The 20,003-nt window shown below is 38.2% G+C and overlaps 1 protein-coding gene across 1 annotated transcript in view; it reads left to right on the forward strand.

The window, feature by feature from the left end:
* Positions 1-19,591, forward strand: part of lipia (lipase, member Ia) — a 35,738-nt gene extending 16,147 nt beyond the window's left edge. Inside the window, exons 3-11 of the mRNA XM_036588517.1 lie at positions 1,171-1,541; positions 8,634-8,742; positions 9,572-9,673; positions 9,756-9,845; positions 12,049-12,216; positions 13,321-13,410; positions 14,712-14,820; positions 16,226-16,405; positions 19,168-19,591. Coding sequence (XP_036444410.1) covers positions 1,171-1,541; positions 8,634-8,742; positions 9,572-9,673; positions 9,756-9,845; positions 12,049-12,216; positions 13,321-13,410; positions 14,712-14,820; positions 16,226-16,405; positions 19,168-19,252 — 1,304 coding nt within the window. The 3' untranslated portion in view covers positions 19,253-19,591. The remainder of the gene's footprint in view (positions 1-1,170; positions 1,542-8,633; positions 8,743-9,571; positions 9,674-9,755; positions 9,846-12,048; positions 12,217-13,320; positions 13,411-14,711; positions 14,821-16,225; positions 16,406-19,167) is intronic.
* The last annotated feature ends 412 nt before the right edge of the window (positions 19,592-20,003 follow it).

Consider the following 20,003-nt stretch of genomic DNA (forward strand, 5'->3'; position numbering starts at 1 on the left):
ATAAGGACTTCCTTCTGCTGAATTCTGATAAACTGAAAGATTCGCCGTTGGGCCTGGAGTCTGAGATCTTTGACCTTAATGTTTTTCTGCCCTACCAACAGAGTTACAGATCTGGGTGTTACACCGGATGCTAATTTATCATTTGAGTCTAATATCAGTCACAACAATATAAATTTTCAGATCTACCAGCTTAGACTGCTGTAATATGTTACTGGCTGCTGTTGTCCTTCTGTTTCACTAAATTGGCTTCAACCAGTTTAGAATGCAGCAGCCAGTGTGCTCACCAGAAATAGAGAGTTTGAGTGCATTACTGTGCTCTCATTCAGTTTACACTGGCTTCCTGTTGAGCTTTCAGTAGATGCAGGACTTTTGCTTATGATATTTAGAGCTCTTAATGGCTGAGCTCTGGCAGATCTTACTGATCTGTTAAGGAGTCATAGCCTATTCAGACCACCTCACTCAGCTGAGGCAGGCTTACTGCAAACTGCAGGTGTCTCTTACAGCTCAGCTGGTGGAGGGTCATTATCTTACAAAGTGTCTGAAGTTCCTAGTATCATCATGGTATTCCAGTAATTCTAGTAATTCTAATATAGTGTTCAGTGAATGGAAGTACAAGGTAGGCGTTTCTAATAAAGTGGCCAGTGAGCAACAGTACAAAGTAGGTGTTTCTAATAAAGTGGCCAGTGAGTAAACATAAAAAGTAGACGTTTCTAATAAAGTGGCCAGTGAGTGGAAGCATAAGGTAGGTGTTTCTAATATAGTGGCCACTTAGTGGAATTAGAAGGTGGGTGTATCTAATGAAGTGGCCAGTGAGTGAACATAAAAAGTAGGTGTTTCCAATAAATTGGCCACTTAGTGGAATTAGAAGGTGGGTGTTTCTTACAAAGTGGCCAGTGAGTGAACATAAAAAGTAGGTGTTTCTAATAAAGCGGCCAATTAGTGGAAGTATAAGGTTGGTGTTTCTAATATAGTGGCCTAGGAATAAAGGTACAAGGTTGGTGTTTCTAATAAAGTGGCCAGCGAGTGGAAGTACACTGTAGGGGTTTCCAATAAAGATAAATCTAAAAATTATAATATGTACACCGATCACTCTGTACCTACCATCCTTCAAGCGTCCATACGTCCACACAGCATGTTTTTCAACACACGTTCTCTCTGCTCGTCCTGCAGCTCAGCCATGTGAGAACATCACCGATCTCGACCTCAAACACTCCATCATTGGATCGACTCTCCAAGTCCGGCTTCTGCTCTACACTCGGGTTAATGCCAACTGTGGCCACCTGCTCAACTCAGAAGACCCCTTCAGTGAGCCTTTACTGAACGTGACTCGTCCCACCATCTTCATCATCCACGGCTACCGGCCCACCGGCTCTCCACCGATCTGGATGAACTGGGTGGTGGAGGCCATCCTGACTCGTGAAGACGTCAACATCATCGTGGTGGACTGGAACCGAGGGGCCACCAACATCAACTACCTGAAAGTGGTGGAGAACACACGGCAAGTGGCCGAAATCCTGACCGACTTCATCCGGAAGCTGCAGGTAGGAATTATGGGGGCAAATCGAGTCCTCGTTTACCATGTAATGCTACAACTTTAAGCTTTAGCTCATCTGAAAGCTGCATTCTCCTCCCACTAACGCTCCCCCTCATTACACACAGAACACACCGATTTAACACACGGTGCCTACAAATTTCTGGGCTTTTTAAATGTATTTCAGTTCATGCTTCCAGTTCATGTACAGCTTTAAGGCCTTTAGTTTCTGCTGCCCTAAAAGCCACTCCAAACTAAATCAGCTGTACCTGAGTCTAGCGCTCTGCATTTAATATGAATCCAGGCTGTCTGAAGAGCAGAGGATCCTCATTTTAAAGTTAATCACGTGTTCACATTTGCAGATGTAAGCAGTAGAAGCTGTAATGCAATATGGTGAAGTGTGATTTTTAGAGTTAGGCCCTCGATTTTGGGTGATAAATGTCAAAACATGAGGAAAACCATCTCTACGATAACGCTAATCTGCTAGCATCCCTATGGGATTCAAGTAGTCAGTTAGCGCTAAGCTAATGGCACGTTTTGGCAGTTCTAGATTAAACACGGACATCCGAAGGTCCTAAAAAACATTTCATGTTTTCCTTGAAGCTTGTGACCGACACTGCATGTCATCACTGTGCAAAGACATGTATCTCCATTATTTGTCAATTTTTATCACACTAGGCATGTTTTGTTGTCAGAAAAGAAGATATTATAAGAGTATATAATGTGTATATATTGTGTTTTAATAGCATTTATACACAATATAATTGCTTGCTCACCTAGGAGGATGAAAATCCAGTTTACTTCTGGTTTTGTAAAATCATTCACATTTCCATATTAGAGATATTATGTTGATATTATTGAAGAAAAACATACATAGTTCAACTCTGGAGCCTCCAAAACAGGTGAAAACTGCATATTATGGCTTCTGTGAAAAGAGGTTAGTGGGGGTTGTGGTCACACTAGGCATGTTTTTAAATCATTTTTGTCTGAAAAGAAGATATTTTAATATAATTGCTGGCCAAAACAGACAAATGAATAAGTTAAGCCATTATGACAAACACATTTTTAACAGTTTTAATCACATGTCCATAATATCAGTCCTGAGAACTCCCTCATTGTTGACAGACATGGACAAAATAGGGCTTCCCCACCACCAAAATCCCAATTTAATGCCTGTATACACAGTATTGCCATCTCTTGTGATATTATAACAAGTTCTGTTTGATGTAAATTCATTAAAAAAAAAAAAAACCCAGCAACAAAAAATCATATCACCTACTAAAGCTGTCAGCTGTTTCTTAGCTTTTGTCCATTTTTAATCAGGTCTATTAGAGATACCTAAAGTGGAATTCCACCAATTTTTCACAGTTTCTGCATAATTAAGTGATTCAGAGTGGTTTGGTGTGAAATGGTTCAGATGTCTTTACAGTGGTGGTGATAGGAACCAGGGGTCACCATGACTACAACACAGATATAGACATTTTATTTACTATCCAGAACCACCAGTGAACCTACACGAGTCTTCTGAGTTTATATGGAATGTTGATGATGGAAAATAGTGGGAAATCTGAAATAATAAGTTTTCTTTGGGGACTATTTTGCCTCACAGCGCCCTGCATGTATCCCTCCACCACGAATGGAGTTTAAGTTCTCAAAACTATCATAAAACAGTGTCTCAGTCATCAGGCAGTGAATTCATAACCATTTCATGTAATATTCTGACTCTGTAAGTTTCCCTAGAATGCAGGATCCAGCTGACGAAAGGCTTATCAATTTGCTGGTAGTTGAGAGAAATGAAAGTGTTCAAATAAGTAATGTTGGGAATCACCATGTTAGGGCGTGTGGATAAATATGTCACAAGCTAGTGCTGCAGAAACACGAACAGAAAGAAATCATATGAGGCTTTTCCTCAAATAACCTTTAAACTGTCACTGGAGTAAATCATTGTTTCTCATCTATGTGGTTAGACTTCCTCCTTTTGTGGGTTGCGGTTCTAAAGCATAGGTGGGAACCTGAATGAGCACAGTTAACTCTTTTGCCTGATGTCTTTTCTTCATGTTATAAAACTACTGCTCCAAAGTCTGGGTTCACTTGCCATTTTGAACCATCTTTGTTATTTTAGATACAACAATAACGTCTATAGCATGTATTTAAATATTACAAGTTACTCACCAAAAGGCAGAAGAGGTTTTATTAAATATTTGCAAAATTCAGTGAACAAAAAAATGAATAAAATGATCGATAATATAGTGTAATTATGCATTTACTTTCATTTCTTTTTCAAGTTATATCCTTTGAGATTAGATCTTAGTCTTTGAAACATAATCTATTCTGGATGGTAATTTTATTATAAAATAATTATTGATAAAAAAACAACTTTCTCACTCATTTTAGAATTTTCTTCCAACATATAATTATTTTATGTATTTTTTAACACCAAGTTGATTTAAAATAGTTGAAAATATTGATTCAAAACTTTTCAATGTTAGTGTATATTGAATGCAATGATTAATCCGCTCTTAAATCTGTTGTAAATTTATTTTTAATAAGAATTTTTTATTTAAGTTATTGCACTTTTTTTAAGTTGCTGTTGACCATATACGAATAAAAACCTAATTCAATTTTCAGAGATTCAGAGCTCCAAACTTGCACCTCTGCTTTTTCCTAAATACACATTATCCAAAGAATAATCCCTAAACATTTTATGCATCTAGTATTAATAGTTCAAAAGTTATGATTTATCAAGGTTGCACATTTTAGGGGATTTTAAGGCAAAAATTAATGTCTCGCCCAATTTTTTGAAACCTCTATATCACAGAAACTAATAAAGATACAAGCCACACATTTTGCACAGTGTCTACTGTTCACAGTGACATCGTCTTCTGAAAGTAATAAGCAAATCTGAGATGGTCAGTCAGGAGGCGTCACACTGACTAACTGCATGTAGACACATTCCTGAAAATCCCTCTGAGCTCAGTACAAGTACAGTGAGCTTCACTCCATCTAGATTTCAATTATGTGTCTGAACCCGGTCAGTAACTGTGTGCGCAGTGGTTGAGTAAACAGACCTTCTATAATCCGGGTTAATTTTTAACACAGATGAGTGGAAACTTTAGTAGGAGGCATGGTTAATGTGTACTGTGTGTGTGTGTGATAATTATAGTAAATTTACGGTACTGTACAAAAGTCTCAAATAGGCAGGAAAATGGTTTAAAACTGTTTATTTTGGCAGTAAGTGTGTGTTTTTTGCCAGCAAATATAAGTAGAAAACATCAAATAAATGCAAAAAAATTAAAAAATCACATCAAATAACCAACATAACAAATAAACATAAATACAGTACAATGTAAAATGTTTCATTATTGTTTTTAATAAATGTTTATTGATATTTTGCTTAGAACTGATGCTCCCAACTATTCGTGTTTGTACACCACCTGTAAGTGGTGTCATAAATGGACCTCAGATGAAAAAATAAAATGCATAAATACAATAGCAGAAATCAGGAACCAAACCTGTGTTCTTTTAACGAGGGCTTCGTGGTGGCATTGCTGTGAAATCATGAGACTGTGATGGATTTTTTTTTGCTACATGTAACAATTTACTGTAAATTAAGTTACATAAACATAAAAGTGTCAGAAGTTAATATTTCCACTCAATAATCACGTATAGAATTTGTTCTATCTGATAAAAACGGTCCCAGTTCATTTTTACATGACCTTCTTACAAAATCTTTTCATCCCTTACAATTAAACAGGCTGTTTATGAGTGATATATGTAAATGAGCTCTATTCTGATTGGCTGCCTTCATTCATAAAGCAGTCCAGGCTGAAACACTCCTTATAACTTCAGTGTGAGTGGGCGGGGCTAAACTGAAGCAGGCTGAATAGGGGGATTTGTTTGTAAATCTGCTCATTTTCATGACATCACAAAAGCAGCGAATTCAGAACTGACTGTTTTTGTAGGTTGGTTTCCATAAATGGACTGAATGGACCGGAACGTTTTGACAGTGTTTAAATATCATATTAAATTCTTTCATTTCAGAAAAGTGAAGAAACTTTTTTTCATAAAATGGGCTGTTTAAATCTATTTTTTGTTTTTGAAAACAAAAAAAAAATGGTAACACTTTATTTGGATGGTCCACTATAGATGTTTTGTAGGTGCTCAGTCTGTCTTTAAGTAACATTTAAATAAATACCTATTAAATGCAACTGAACTTGAAGCTGCTTGTGAAAGATTCTATTAAATCTAACCCTAATCCTAACCTCAAAGCAAAACCTACACCTACTCCTAAGCCTAAACTCTAGTTTAGTGTTGTTGCTATTCACCAGACAGTTTGTTATATCATCTATAGGGGACCATTCAAATAAACTGTGATCAAAAATATTATATAACTTTAGAATAAATACAAATAAACATGTCGCTGCTGTTGGAACAAAACCTCATATCTCCATTTTTCAGTTTTTGGCATAAAGTGAAAGTACCTGTGATCCTATATATTGTGTGTAAATTTCATGATGAATGGAACAACAGAAATGACCCAAAATTACTTGGAAAAAATTCTGGTTCCATTGACTCACATTAAAAGTAGAGTATGTTTTTTCCTTCTCCTGTAAAGCGACCATTTTGGAGAATACAACAGCGATAAATACAGCAGTCAGAATGTGCTGTGTTCAATACAGTTATTAATATGTAGATGTTAGAAGAACACAAGTTTGATTCCCGACTTCTCGCTGCTCTCCAGCCATCACATGGATTTGTTTAGTTCAATCAGCTGATTTAATTTAATGAAGTATTGATTAGATAAAGCAGGTGTTGGAGTAACTGTATTGGATTTCCTTAAGGAGACACTTGGAAATGGTGAAACTAACACAATCACATACAGAACAACCACAATGGATCGTTTCTTTGCATTTATTTATTCTAGTGTTAGTGTTTAACAAATTAATGCAAACTACCTGGGCAAATCTGAGCTTTACGGATCAGTATCTCAGATGGACTCAGACTTAGGAATGAGTTACCAGTTTTAATGATAGCCTATGCCATAGAACCCAGGTGTTTCAGGTTTTGGGGGAGTTTATTTGGATATTTTCCCCTAATTTGGTCGTGTCCAGTTCTACCCATAAGCCTCCCTCTATCACACGATGCTGCTGAGCTGGGAGGATGAAGGCTAGCACATTTTTCCTTCGAGACACGTGAAGCTCCACCACATCTTGCCTGTCTTGAGACTGTCTCGATCCCAGAGCAGTTGATTTTGAGACTGGTTGAGTGTGACGCCTCCGTCTGAGGTAACAGGAGTTATTATTGAATATTAACAAAACCAAAACAAACAGAATAAAACTTATTCTTTTCTCTGAGTCACAGGTTCACAAACTTTTGCATCTCACAGCAAAACAAACAACCACACAAGCTTTTGCAGATTTAAGTGATCGGATAGTCTTTTGCTGGCTCTCCTAATGAGAAGCTGGTTTGGCAGCTACTGAGTGCTGCATGTCAGGCTGAAGAGAGGAAAGCTGAGGAGTTCAGCTCAGTTCAACAGATTTAGATTCATATTCACTGTGTTTAGATTCATATGCGCTGTGTTTACCCCCCCTAATTCTTCAGTGATATGAAGCTGAAGTCAGATATTCTCCAGATTCTCGTTTGAATTTTCCTGTTCCACTTTAAACGGTGCAGCAGTTACTTTCTGAGGCTTCAGGCGTCAGAACTGCTGGACTATTTAAGGTGGAACGGGAAAGCTAGCTCCGAGCTACCAAGACATTAGCATACTATTAGCAATTTTTTATGCTTGTTATGAAGAAAACGACCATAATACACTAAAACAACATTAAACTAAGATAATACAGTGGTTATCGTAATTTTTAACAGAGAAAATTTTCACATTTGTGGGTTTCTTTGGTCTCTTGTTCTCCATCTTGCTGGTTTTTCTTTTTTTCTCATAACTCTCTGTTTGGAGTCTCTGAAAAACCTCCGTTTGGGGGGTCATGTAGCCCCAACACTTCACCCCACCCCTCTATCTACACCCTACCCCTAGATGTGAACACACAAAACAGAGGGCTAAGGGCTGAGTGGTAGGGGCGAGGGGTGAAATGGGATTGGGCCAGAGCTGTGTATTCACCGCTGTATGTCCTTCATTTCATTTCTCTCAAAAATATAAATATAACTAGCTAAAATTTTGCTAGAGCAATCAATGAACTAAAGACAATCAGCAGCAATCTGCAATATTTATCTCACAGTAAGAAGCGCCTGGGTTCAGTTCCCCGGCCGGGCGACAAGGGGTTAGGCTCCAGCACCGCCCCCCGCGGTCCAGGAGGATAAGCAGCTTAGAAAATGTGTGTGTGTGTGTGTGTGTGTGTGTGTGTGTGTGTGTGTGTGTGTAAATGTTTCTATTTGTGTTTAAAAAAAACTGCAGTACCACCACAGCTCACTGGGTTGAAAACCACTGCTTGGAGGTTTAAATGAAATCTGATTGAGGATCTAATTGATCTTTCCATGATGGCTTAACTGAATTGTTTGTTTGTTTGATGTTCATTGGTTCCAAAGTTCAGACACCCCGTGAGGGCAGATCATAGTTATTATTACTGTGTGTTACATTTTCCATTGAATCATAAAATGGATGTAGTTTAGTTTCTGTTCATTTTAATTTAGATGGTGATTCTGAAGAAATTTTAAAGAAGAAAGGAAGAGAGAATAACCGCACCATTACTTCCAGTTACAAAGCAGTTATATATATATATGGGTGTGTGTGTGTGTGTGTGTGTGTGTGTGTGTGTGTAATAGTAATTAGTAATTGTTAAGGCTTATTCAATAATATAATGTTTTCAATAATAATAATAATAATAATAATAATGATAATAATAATGATAAAACCCCTTAGTTTTGGTCTTGACTCAGACTCAGCTCTAGCGGTCTTAACTTCAGTACTACCTCAGATTTTTTGTTATAAAAAGAAATAAATGAGCTTCAATAAACAGTCTATCAGTTTTCTGTCTGTAGTGAAATGATCTCAGTAAGTGTTCGTAAACATGTTCAGTGTATTTTAGTAGTGCTGTGATGTGTAATTGTGCTGAAGCTGCTGTTTTTTTGGGGAAACTCTTTCCTGCAGGATAAAGATGTGTCTCTCAGCTCCATCCACATGATTGGAGTGAGTCTGGGGGCTCATATCTCAGGATTCACTGGGGCTAAATTTAACGGCAGCATCGGCAGAATCACAGGTAAGAGACGTCCAGCCTTGCTTCCTTGGTCTCTTGGGCCCCCTCTAGTGGTTGGGCCCCTAAAGCCCCCCTGAGAATAATAATAATAATAATAATAATAATAATAATAATAATAATAGCACTGTTTACAGGGCTTGTACGCTCAAATAAAACAAAATCTAATGTTTGTTGGTTTTAATCAGTTTTCTCTCATTGGTATGACAACAAATGCATGTAAGTCAGTGAAGCTGTCAGATTTACTTCCAAAGTTTTGTTTGGTCAGTGTACACTTTAGTATACACTGCAAAAAATGTTATTTTGTCAAGTAAAATTAATCATAAATCTAGTCAATGAATCTAATATTTCTCCTGTTGAGATTGTTGTAGCTCATTTTAAGATTATTTAACTTATTTTCAAACATTTTCTACTTATTTTAAGTGATTCTATTAAGTAAATTTATCTTTCTATATTGAGAGAGAATTTTGCTTGTTTTAAGAAATGAGCTTGAAACCAGCCAAATGATCTGCCACTATAGTTTAAATAAGTATAATAAGTATATAAATGACTTAAAACAGGTAAGAAATGTCCAGAAATGAGCTATACAATCTTATAATAAGTGCACAACTATGCCAAAATAAGAAATATTAGATATATCGCCTAGAATTAAGATCATTTTACTTAACAAGATACTATTTTTTTGCAGTGTAAAATCTTTCCTATTGGCTCCTGGCATCTTCTGTTTACATACTGTTATATACTAAATATATCAGATAAAACATAGCAGATAGAAAATTGAACGAACCCATTTTGCGGGCGTTTCTAACTGAAGAACTCTGCATGTTTGATCCAGCTCTGGACCCTGCAGGCCCGTCCTTCACGGGGAAGCCTCCAGAAGACCGCCTGGACCAGACTGACGCTCAGTTCGTAGATGTTCTGCACACAGACATGGACTGTGAGTTCATGTACAGATGTACAGTGCAGTTAATATGTGTACAGTTAACGATATTAGCTCATCCCCCAATGCTTTTTCGCAGCTCTTGGGTTTCGGAAACCACTGGGCCACATTGACTTCTACGCGAATGGCGGAGCGGATCAGCCGGGCTGTCCAAAAACCATCTTCTCAGGTCAGTCACTGATTCACCTGATTACAACTCAAAATACAGATGTTACTTTTCACTCAGTAGATTTTAGTAACCTGGGCTCATTCGTTGCGTTTGAGTTAACCCCTTAAATGGCCAGAGCCCACTGGCAGAACCAAAGTTTTACTACACCAGTGGCGTCTCTGGCACAGAAAGCCTGGTGGGACACAATAAACTGTCGGAACAGCAGGCGACTAGTAAATGAAACTGCACACAAACCAGATCCAAACAGAAACACACTCCATCAATGAAATCACACATTCACAGATTAACGTAACGGTGCAGGAGTCAGTGGAAGTTGAGAATATCAGTGATATGATAACGACATTAGATCTCACAAAACCTGGTTATACAGCATCGAATTACAAAAAGTTATCATGCAGTAAACGACTAGTGTTGTCTCCAACTACATATCCAAAACAACGTATCAGAGCAGGGAAACAGGCTGTCTGGGCTTTAGGAATAACACACTCTGTAATAATGCAGAATGACTCACTGTGACGTTCACTGCTCGAAAAGACAAGATGCAGGACGATCTTTCATCTGGGCAGACTGGTCAAAAACCTTTGTCTCAAAGTCACCAATCCATGCAAAGCAGGCAAGGAAAGCTGCAGAGTGCTTTTAGCTACACTCACAGTTAGCCATGTTTTTCTCTTGAACCTCTCTGGACTGAAGGAGCAGTTTTTGTCCTTTTCAGACTGAATGATGTTGGAATCTTTTAGTTCCTTATACTGAATTATTGATCATGCTGCTCCACAGCGACATCTGGTGGGGCCAGGCCTCACCGGCCCCTAATGTAGAGACATCCCTGAATTACACACTTATATAATCTAAGAATAGCTTAGCCAGTTTGCATTGAAGTCCCTGTAGTTACTGAATAATAAGCCTTAGTATGTAATAAACCTGAGATTATAAGGGGTTAACCAAGTTTTCAACCAAAATTTTTGACACTTAGGAGTTAGAAATCTCATAATGAGAAATATTAAGAAATATTTGAAATAATGGACTAAATTTAATGGTTTTTGTAGTGTATGCAGTATATAAACAGTCTGACAGTATTATTCCTGCACCAGACTTTAATTATTTACATCATACAAACAAAACAGATTCCACTTTGGCTCCTTAACACAAATATTGGCAAAGCTGAATGTGATGAGTAACAAAATTGTTGGTGAAATTTGAGTGCGTTCATTTTACGATCAACAACTTGGAAGAAGATATTGCCCATTGAGAAAGCTCATTTTGTTTACTTCCAAAAGAAAAAATAAACTTTCCAGTGTTGCTCAGAAACTCTCACTTCCCAGTTCTTTCTCATTTTTTTTTTTTTTATAGTTATTATTTTTAAACTATATGCTGTTTTTAACATGTCGTTTTAGAGACAATAACTTGTTAAGAGATTCTATGGCCAAAATCCTGCAATCAAAGGCAGGTTTATTGATTATAGGGCTCTGGGCAAAAGACAGGAATGGCGCCCCCTGGATACACATTTTTGAATGTCATGCAACCATCTACACTGTGAAACAAATAATTTTGACAAGTGAAATCATCTTAAATCTAGTCAATATTTCTAATATATCTCATTGTCAGATTGATTTTTAGTGGATTATAAGAATATTTAACTTCTGTGTGAATATCTAATTTCTAGACGTTTTTGCTGAAATCACTTTATTAAGAGAATTTATCTCACTGTATTGGCAGATCATTGAGCTTGTTTTAAGGAATGTGATTCGAATAAGCAAAATTAGCCAGTACAGTGAGATAATCTGGTACAGAGATATATAGAAGTAATGAGATTACTTTTTTTTCCTGGAAGTGATAGTTAAAATAATCTGATCACATTTTGATAGAGGTAAATAAAAGCTTGTAATGGATTACAACACTGGTTCTATCTATAATAACACTGACACCATTGTTATGTACATCTAAAATATATCTTATTTGTATTTTTGATGGGGCCCTTGGCTTATGGGGGGCCCTTGGCAGCTGCCTACCTTTGCCCAGTGCAGACACAGGCCTGCCTGCTGCAGTAGACAGTTCAGGTGTGGCGTGTTTTTTTCCAGCACGTTGCCACTTAAACAACAACAAACTCTCCTGTTACAGAGTTCCACAGAATGCCGCGTTCAGCATGTCTCAGTCCAGAGCTCTGCAGGCTGACAGGCTGATTATCAGTGTTTTGATCTCTCTGCAGGTTCAAAATATTTTAAGTGTGACCACCAGAGGTCAGTGTTCCTCTTTCTTGGCTCTCTGAACAAGACCTGCCCCATCACCGCCTATCCCTGCTCCAATTACTCTGACTTCTTAGACGGGAAGTGTTTGAACTGTACGCAGTTCGGGTCAGCCGGTTGTCCAGTCTTTGGTAAGAATCAAACATCTACAAAATACTCATTAATTCTGCTTCTGCTGGAACACAACAGCGCACAACACGAAATCTACACAGCACCGGTCACTCACTGTCAACTTCACTGTACACTAGACCTGCAGTGACTCTGATCTGTATACAATGGTGTGTAAAAGTTTGTGCCCCACTGGTCAAATTCCATGTTGTTGCTGATTTAACAGAAATAAATAAGTGAACACATCCTCTACAGAGACACATTTCTGCACATTTTAACACAGAGTTAGCTGATTTTAACATATTGGGGAAAGAAAAAACATGAAATGTGGCCTGAGCAAAGGTTATGGTACAATATCCATTTTATGTTTTATGCTTTTCAATGTTTAAAGTTAAACTAAGTAAATAAATGATGTATAAATAAGCTAATTGAGCTTTAAAATTTGTTGACAAATGACATATTTAATCAGTTGCACATGCAGGAAAAGCTTACAGTCAGCATATAAGCTTATAGTCACTATATATATATATATATATATATATATATATATATATATATATATATATATATATATATATAGTTCACTATATATATATATATATATATATATATATATATAGCAACTATTCAAAGAAGGTTTAGAAGTAAAAATATACAGTAATTTATTCATTTATCATAAATTCTTAATACGTTATCTACTACAGATTTGATCAGCACATTTCAATACATAGTATTTGGAATAAAAATTATATTAGAACTTCTTTTGAGAATTTGTATTGATCCAGCTCTGTTCATCATTCTGCACATCTAAGATTACTTAATTTTATGGCTTATTTTTCATGGCATTGCATAGTATTACTCTAACAGAATAATATTATATCAGAAACAAAATATTTTATCATTGGAAACAGTGATTCCACACTTTGTGTGGAACAGTAGTGTTTTTTCCTAGATTGTAAAGCACATCTTCCAATTCTGATTGTAACTCTGACGGATAAGAAGGATTGTGTACTGGTTACAGCATCCATTGAGATGAACATCACTTTTCAAAAAAGACATTTTTGTGTGCATTTTTATGATCTGAATGGCTGATATGGTGTCTGCTCTATGGTTTTTCCTGCTCATAGGTTATGATGTGATTAAGTGGAAGGAGTCGCTGGTGAAGATGGACCAGACGATGACATATTTTACTACAAATAAAGAAATTCCATTCTGCAGTAAGCTCAATCTTCACTACACAGAAATGTATTTCCAATAAGTGATAGAAGTACATTTCAAAGCCCAATACATTTATATGCATCATACACTGTGTTACTTTATAAATGGTTTGGATAAAGTTAGAAAATCAATATATGTAAAGTTTGAAATATTACCTCATCCTCCAGCTCTCAGTTCTAAAAATCGATGTAATTTCTTACTTAAATATACTTTAAGTGTAGTCCATCTGTTTATCTGCATACTCTGTTAGCCCCCTTTTACCCTGTTCTTCAGTGGTCAGGACCCCCATGGACCCTCACAGAGCAGGTACTATTTGGGTGGTGGATCATTCTCAGCACTGCAGTAACCCTGACGTGGTGGTGTGTTAGTGTGTGTTGTGCTGGTATGAGTGAATCAGACACAGCAGTGCTGCTGGAGTTTTTAAACACTCCTACCTTGTCAGTCCACCTTGTAGATGTAAAGTCAGAGACGATAGCTCATCTGCTGCTGCACAGTTTGTGTTGGACATCCTCCAGCCCTTCATCAGTGGTCACAGGACGCTGCCCACAGGACGCTGTTGGCTGGATATTTTTGGTTGGTGGACTATTCTCTGTCCAGCAGTGACACTGAGGTGTTTAAAAACTCCAGCAGCACTGCTGTGTCTGATCCACTCAGACCAGTGCAACACACACTAACACACCACCACCACATCAATGCTGAGAATGATCCACCACCCAAATAGTACCTGCTCTGTGAGGGTCCATGGGGGTCCTGACCACTGAAGAACAGGGTAAAAGGGGGCTAACAAAGTATCAGAGAAACAGATGGACTACAGTCTGTAACTGTAGAACTACAAAGTGCACCTATATAGTAAGTGGAGCTTATAAAATGGACAATGAGCGTAGAAACAAGGAGGTGGTCATAATGTTATGCCTGATCGGGGTGTGTGTGTGTATATATATATATATATATATATATATATATATATATATATATATATATATATATATATATATATATATATATATAAATATATAAACACAATCCTTTGAGCATGGGTGTCCATAGAATAAGCTCCACCCCTTCCCACTCACTTTATTCTGATAGGCTATACCCAGATGTCTAGTTTTGATCATAGAGAAAGCTGGTAAATGAGATGTTCTGAATAAAGTGAGAGGCAAATCAACCATACTTTACACTGTTTATACACAATCATTTATAACAAAATATCAACACTTAATCAATGGGCTTTCCCATCTCATCATGCTCGATTCAAGATTACAGCAATTTATCACTGAGCTTTTATTTTTTATTTTTACAGAAACTGGTTACAAGGTTGATATTTTGACCTGGAACTCAGAAGCACGATGGGGCTACATAAGCATCACTTTACGAAAAGGAGACCAGGAGACAATGGCTGAAATCGATCAGTGAGTCTGACTAAATCTTTCTGAAACACTCACAGTGGAGAGGCTTCATCAAAACATGACATTTTATTGGACCAGCTTGAAAACATGGCTGGTTTAGACAGACAAATCGACAGACCACTTTTATTTTATTAGTGTAAATGGAAAGTTTTCTGAAATCTGAACGGTGCAATATGGTGTCCCACAAAGCTCCGTTTTAAGGCACTTACAGTTCACTTTATTTACCGCCTCCAAGATATGTACATAGTCTGTAAACACAATGTCGCCTTTCAGTTTTATGCTAATGACACTCAGATACATGTCAGCTCAGCTAGATGATACAGTTGCACACTTTTGCTAAACTCCAATAAAATAGAAGAATTTTTGTTGGGCTTCAGACCCACTTGACATAAGGTTGCAGAATTTTTTTCCTTTAAAAATTTGCACCGCATCACTTTTGACTGAGTTGTTAATAAATGGTAGGTGCTCCAAATTTTTTTTTCTGATTTTATTTGTAGCAGAGATGTGTAGGTTTTTTTATACAAATATTAATCTCGCTCAAATATTTTTAAATTATTTATCGAAAAACAGAACTGTAACTTCAGAGAGAAAATGGTAACTTTTGCATAGCATCTCCCAAAAATTGATAATACAGGGTGATTCAAAAAGATCCGATTTCAAAGCACCATATTTTTACAACCGTGAGGTGCCTAGGAACCAATCACATACCAATTGAAAGAGGGGGTCATAGAGTTTCTGACTGTCAGTATGGCAGTGAACCTCCAACAGCTCAGAGTGTTCGTCATTGGTACCAACAGTTCCAACCTTTTTTTTGGGGGGTACGTTAAGGATTCTGTTTATGCGCCACTCCCAACAGCACTGGATGATCTCCGAAATCGCACTGAAAGAGCCGTGAGTGCAGCGACACCCAACATGCTCAATCCAGTATGGGATGAGTTTGACTATGGTGTTGATGTTGTCCGTACAGCTGGAGGAGGTTCATACTGAGACCTTATAAAATTACATAATAAACTTTATGCTCATTTAAACCATTTACAGTTCACTGCATTGATCTGTAATGATTTACAAGTAAAATAAATCATTTTGAAATTGGATGAATCTTTTTTTTAATCTTTTTAATATTGTATAGATAATGAGTAAAAGGAGAGCTTTTTCTAATTCTATTATTTATTTTAAGACTAACATGACCACTGTGTGTTTTGCAAGATTTACATTGGTAATAGAAGAAATCATTTCCAATTTATTTAGCAATCAGTAACCAGCACCCCAGGCTCCTCCTAGCTATGTCACTGCCATACACAGACAAAAGCTTCCATTTCTTTATTAATCTCAGTCCAATAAGAGTAGTAAGCACAGTGTGTCCCTTCACTCAGAGTCTGAATGTGTTTTTTTTTCTTCTCCATCCCAGCAAGCCTTATAAATTTGAGCAGTACACTGAGACCAGCCTGCTGGCGCAGTTCAACAGAGATGTCCAGCCTGCTGAGAAAATCACTCTGAAATACAGAACAGGGAACGTGTTTGGACCTCGATATAAACTCCGCGTTCTCCGCATACGCCTCACTCCTCTCCGCCTGGAGCCCAAACTGGGGTAAGGGTGCACTTCAATCATTTTAATGCCATCGACGTTTAACAGAAAGAGAAAGCTTGAGGAAAAATTGAACACATACACAATTTTCCCTTTCATGCAAATTGATCAGCCAAAACATATTTGGGTTCTGCTTATTTAGCTGTGCACTGAATCAGCTAGCAGAGGGGTCGGCAACATGTGGCTCCAGAGCCCATGAGGCTCTTTTACTGCCCTGTTGCTCCACAGCAGAATCAGATTTGTAGGTAAAAATAAAATAATCCTCCTTTACAGTAAAATAAAACTCTGCTGATCGTTCAACACAATTTAACAATAAATGGTCTTAAACGCTGGAGTTAATGTAGAACTGCTAATTCACCGTTTAACCCTGAAGATCAGCACAGACTGCTGGTCACCATAGCAACACAGACAACAGTCTCGCCTAGCTAGTAGCTAACAAAACAGCAAAGAGAGAGATTTAAGATGAACATCAATAATTTGGAGACGAATGGACTGATGTTTATAATCACTCCAGCTGGATTCCTGATATGTTTAATCTGCAACAAGAAACTGTCCAACACTAAAAAGACTAAAAAGTTGCAAGGCTGAAGTCAGTTTCTCGCTTTCCAGCTTCTCATTTGATTTGTCCCATTCCACCTTAAATGGTTCAGTAGTTACATTCCACCATTTAAGGTGAAACGGAACAATTAGAATTATAAGTGGGCGAATGAGAAGCGACTTCAGCCTCGTAAAAAGTAGAGCGTTGAGCGACATTTTGCAAGAAGCTTTTGAGGAAAAGTTTCCTGTCTGAGATGCGAGAAAAGCAGCTATAGCTGAGATTAAAGCAGAGCAAAGTAAGTCTGCATTTTCATTTATATCATATTTTTAGCCTGTACTAGCACATCAGCACATACTGAGACATATTTACAGCCAAGATGGTAAAATGGACATAAAATGTTGGTCTGATATTTGTTGAAAGGACAAAATGGCTCTTCTTAACATTTGGGTTGCGACCCCTGAGCTGGCATAATGGCGTTGTATTTGTAAGAAGCAAACTTCTCTTGGATGTTAGACTACATTTGAGAATGGGTTGGACCATTTTCCACAAAACTGTTGCTTCAATGTTACAAGGCTGGCAGAAAGAAGAGCAGTTTCCCAGTGCAGTCAAAGAGAAACCTGCACAGCAGGTTTGACCCATTTGATGTGAAACTAATTTTTGTTTATCAAGCCAAATGCAGGTTAGTACGATGGCGTTTTAGGGCCACTGTTAATAAAAATGGTAGACTTCGAGTATAAAGTCATAATATTTCAGGAAAAAAGTAATATTTTGAGAATAAAGTCGTAAGGTATGATATTTCGAGAATAATGTAAGATTTAGAGAAAAAAAAGCCGTAGATTTATGCCATTAAAGTGGCATTAATACCAGGAAAGATCACAATATTGTGGCCAAAGTCTTTGCGAAGTGAAGGGAACAAATGTTAAATGAGGGGCGGTGAGTTGGTGGAGTTGTACTTTCATATCGATTCACCCATAAAGAAACACTCAGTCTCCCTGTCTCTCCTGCACATCAGCACCAGCCTGTTATTAGTATAAGAACCAGCTGAAACGGCTGAGCAGGAAGCTGTGTTTATCTAGAATAAAGAGCCAGACGGACTCGGAGGAAACTGTGTTTATCTAGAATAAAGAGCCAGACGGACTCGGAGGAAACTGTCTGTCTGTGTTGTTGAAGGAGAATCTCAGGCAGGGTCGTCTACACGGCTATCGGGGGGCTACATCTCCTCCATTCAAAGAGGGTATGAAGTTTCACAGACAGTGAGAATGATGATCAACATGATCCACAGAGAGACAGGAGTGAGTGGAGCTCCAGCGCCAGTACAGCAACCGAGACCCCAACGTGTTATGGCAGCCCCCCTACAGTACAGCAACCGAGACCCCAGCGCGTTATGGCAGCCCCCCTACAGTACAGCAACCGAGACCCCAACGCGTTATGGCAGCCCCCCTACAGTACAGCAACCGAGACCCCAACGCGTTATGGCAGCCCCCCTACTGTACAGCAACCGAGACCCCAACGCGTTATGGCAGCCCCCCTACTGTACAGCAACCGAGACCCCAACGCGTTATGACAGCCCCCCTACAGTACAGCAACCGAGACCCCAACGCGTTATGGCAGCCCCCCTACAATTAGCCCACTTTATTCTCAAAATAGTACGACTTTTTTCTTGAAATATTATGACTTTATTCTCAAAGTCTACTGTTTTTATTTTTATTAACAGTGGCCCGAAAATGCTGTCGTAGGTTAGCACCAGCACAAAACAGCTGTGTTTTCTTCAGAGTGCAATAATTAGCGTTTCAGAAAAATACATATTACTGCAAGATTGAGAAAACGTTTGTGAAATTCACAAGATATTTTTATTGTAGTATTAAGTATGTATTGCAGGAAGACATATCAATTTGTTTTTGATGGGTATGTTTTTGTTGCAACACCATAGCAAATTGCTTCATAAATCACACAGAAATAACATTTTATGATTGGTAACTTTGCATATTAGTGACTTTTAAGGGGACGTTGTTTACCATATATAGCTCTTTGGGGGTGTGGCTTTATGTAAATAAGCCTGGCTAAGCCTGGGACGGCACAGTTTATCATTGATAGCATAGCACAGTTCATAAATACCTGTTTTCCATTTTCAATTTTCACAGATTTAGAACATGTTCTACGCATACTTCGATAAATGAGAACCCTGTTAAATTAAGGCCTTGTTCTCTTTATTCTTGTCCTGTTCCAGACCCGTGTGTCGCTTTGACCTTCTACTGTTGGAGAACAAAGAAGTGACCTTCAGGCCGATTCCATGTGAGAACTCCAACTTCTGACCGGAACACTAAACACGGACAGTTTCTGTTTCTGTTTCTGTAGAGACTCTAAGCTCTTCAGCTACTGAGGAGCTTCATAAAACTTCACGGATTCAGAAGGAAAACCGAGTATTCCACTTTTTGTTCCTCTGGTTCGGAGGCTGTGATTCATTCTGAAGCTATATCTTTTATATTCACTCCTGATCCTTTAAAGCTAATGTAAATAAACCTTTCTTTGTATTTCTATTTTCCTCCAGCTTTATATTTGGCAGGTGAGTTTATCAGGGTGCAGGTAGCATTTCATTCTGACCACCTCCTTGTTTCTATGCTCATTGTCCATTTTATCAGCTCCACTTACTATATAGGTGACCTTTGTAGTTCTACAGTTACAGACTGTAGTCCATCTGTTTCTCTGATACTTTGTTAGCCCCCTTTTACCCTGTTCTTCAGTGGTCATGGACCCCCATGGACCCTCACAGAGCAGGTACTATTTGGGTGGTGGGTCATTCTCAGCACTGCTGTAACACTGACGTGGTGGTGGTGTGATAGTGTGTGTTGTGCTGGTGTGAGTGGATCAGACACAGCAGTGCTGCTGGAGTTTTTAAACACTGTGTCCACTCACTGTCCACTCTATTAGACGCACCTTTGTTGTTGGTCCACCTTGTAGATGTAAAGTCAGAGACGATAGCTCATCTGCTGCTGCACAGTTTGTGTTGGTCATCCTCTAGTCTTTCATCAGTGGTCACAGGATGCTGCCCACAGGACGCTGTTG

This window comes from Colossoma macropomum, unplaced genomic scaffold, assembly GCF_904425465.1.
Source record: "Colossoma macropomum unplaced genomic scaffold, Colossoma_macropomum, whole genome shotgun sequence".
Classification (NCBI taxonomy): Eukaryota; Metazoa; Chordata; class Actinopteri; order Characiformes; family Serrasalmidae; genus Colossoma; species Colossoma macropomum.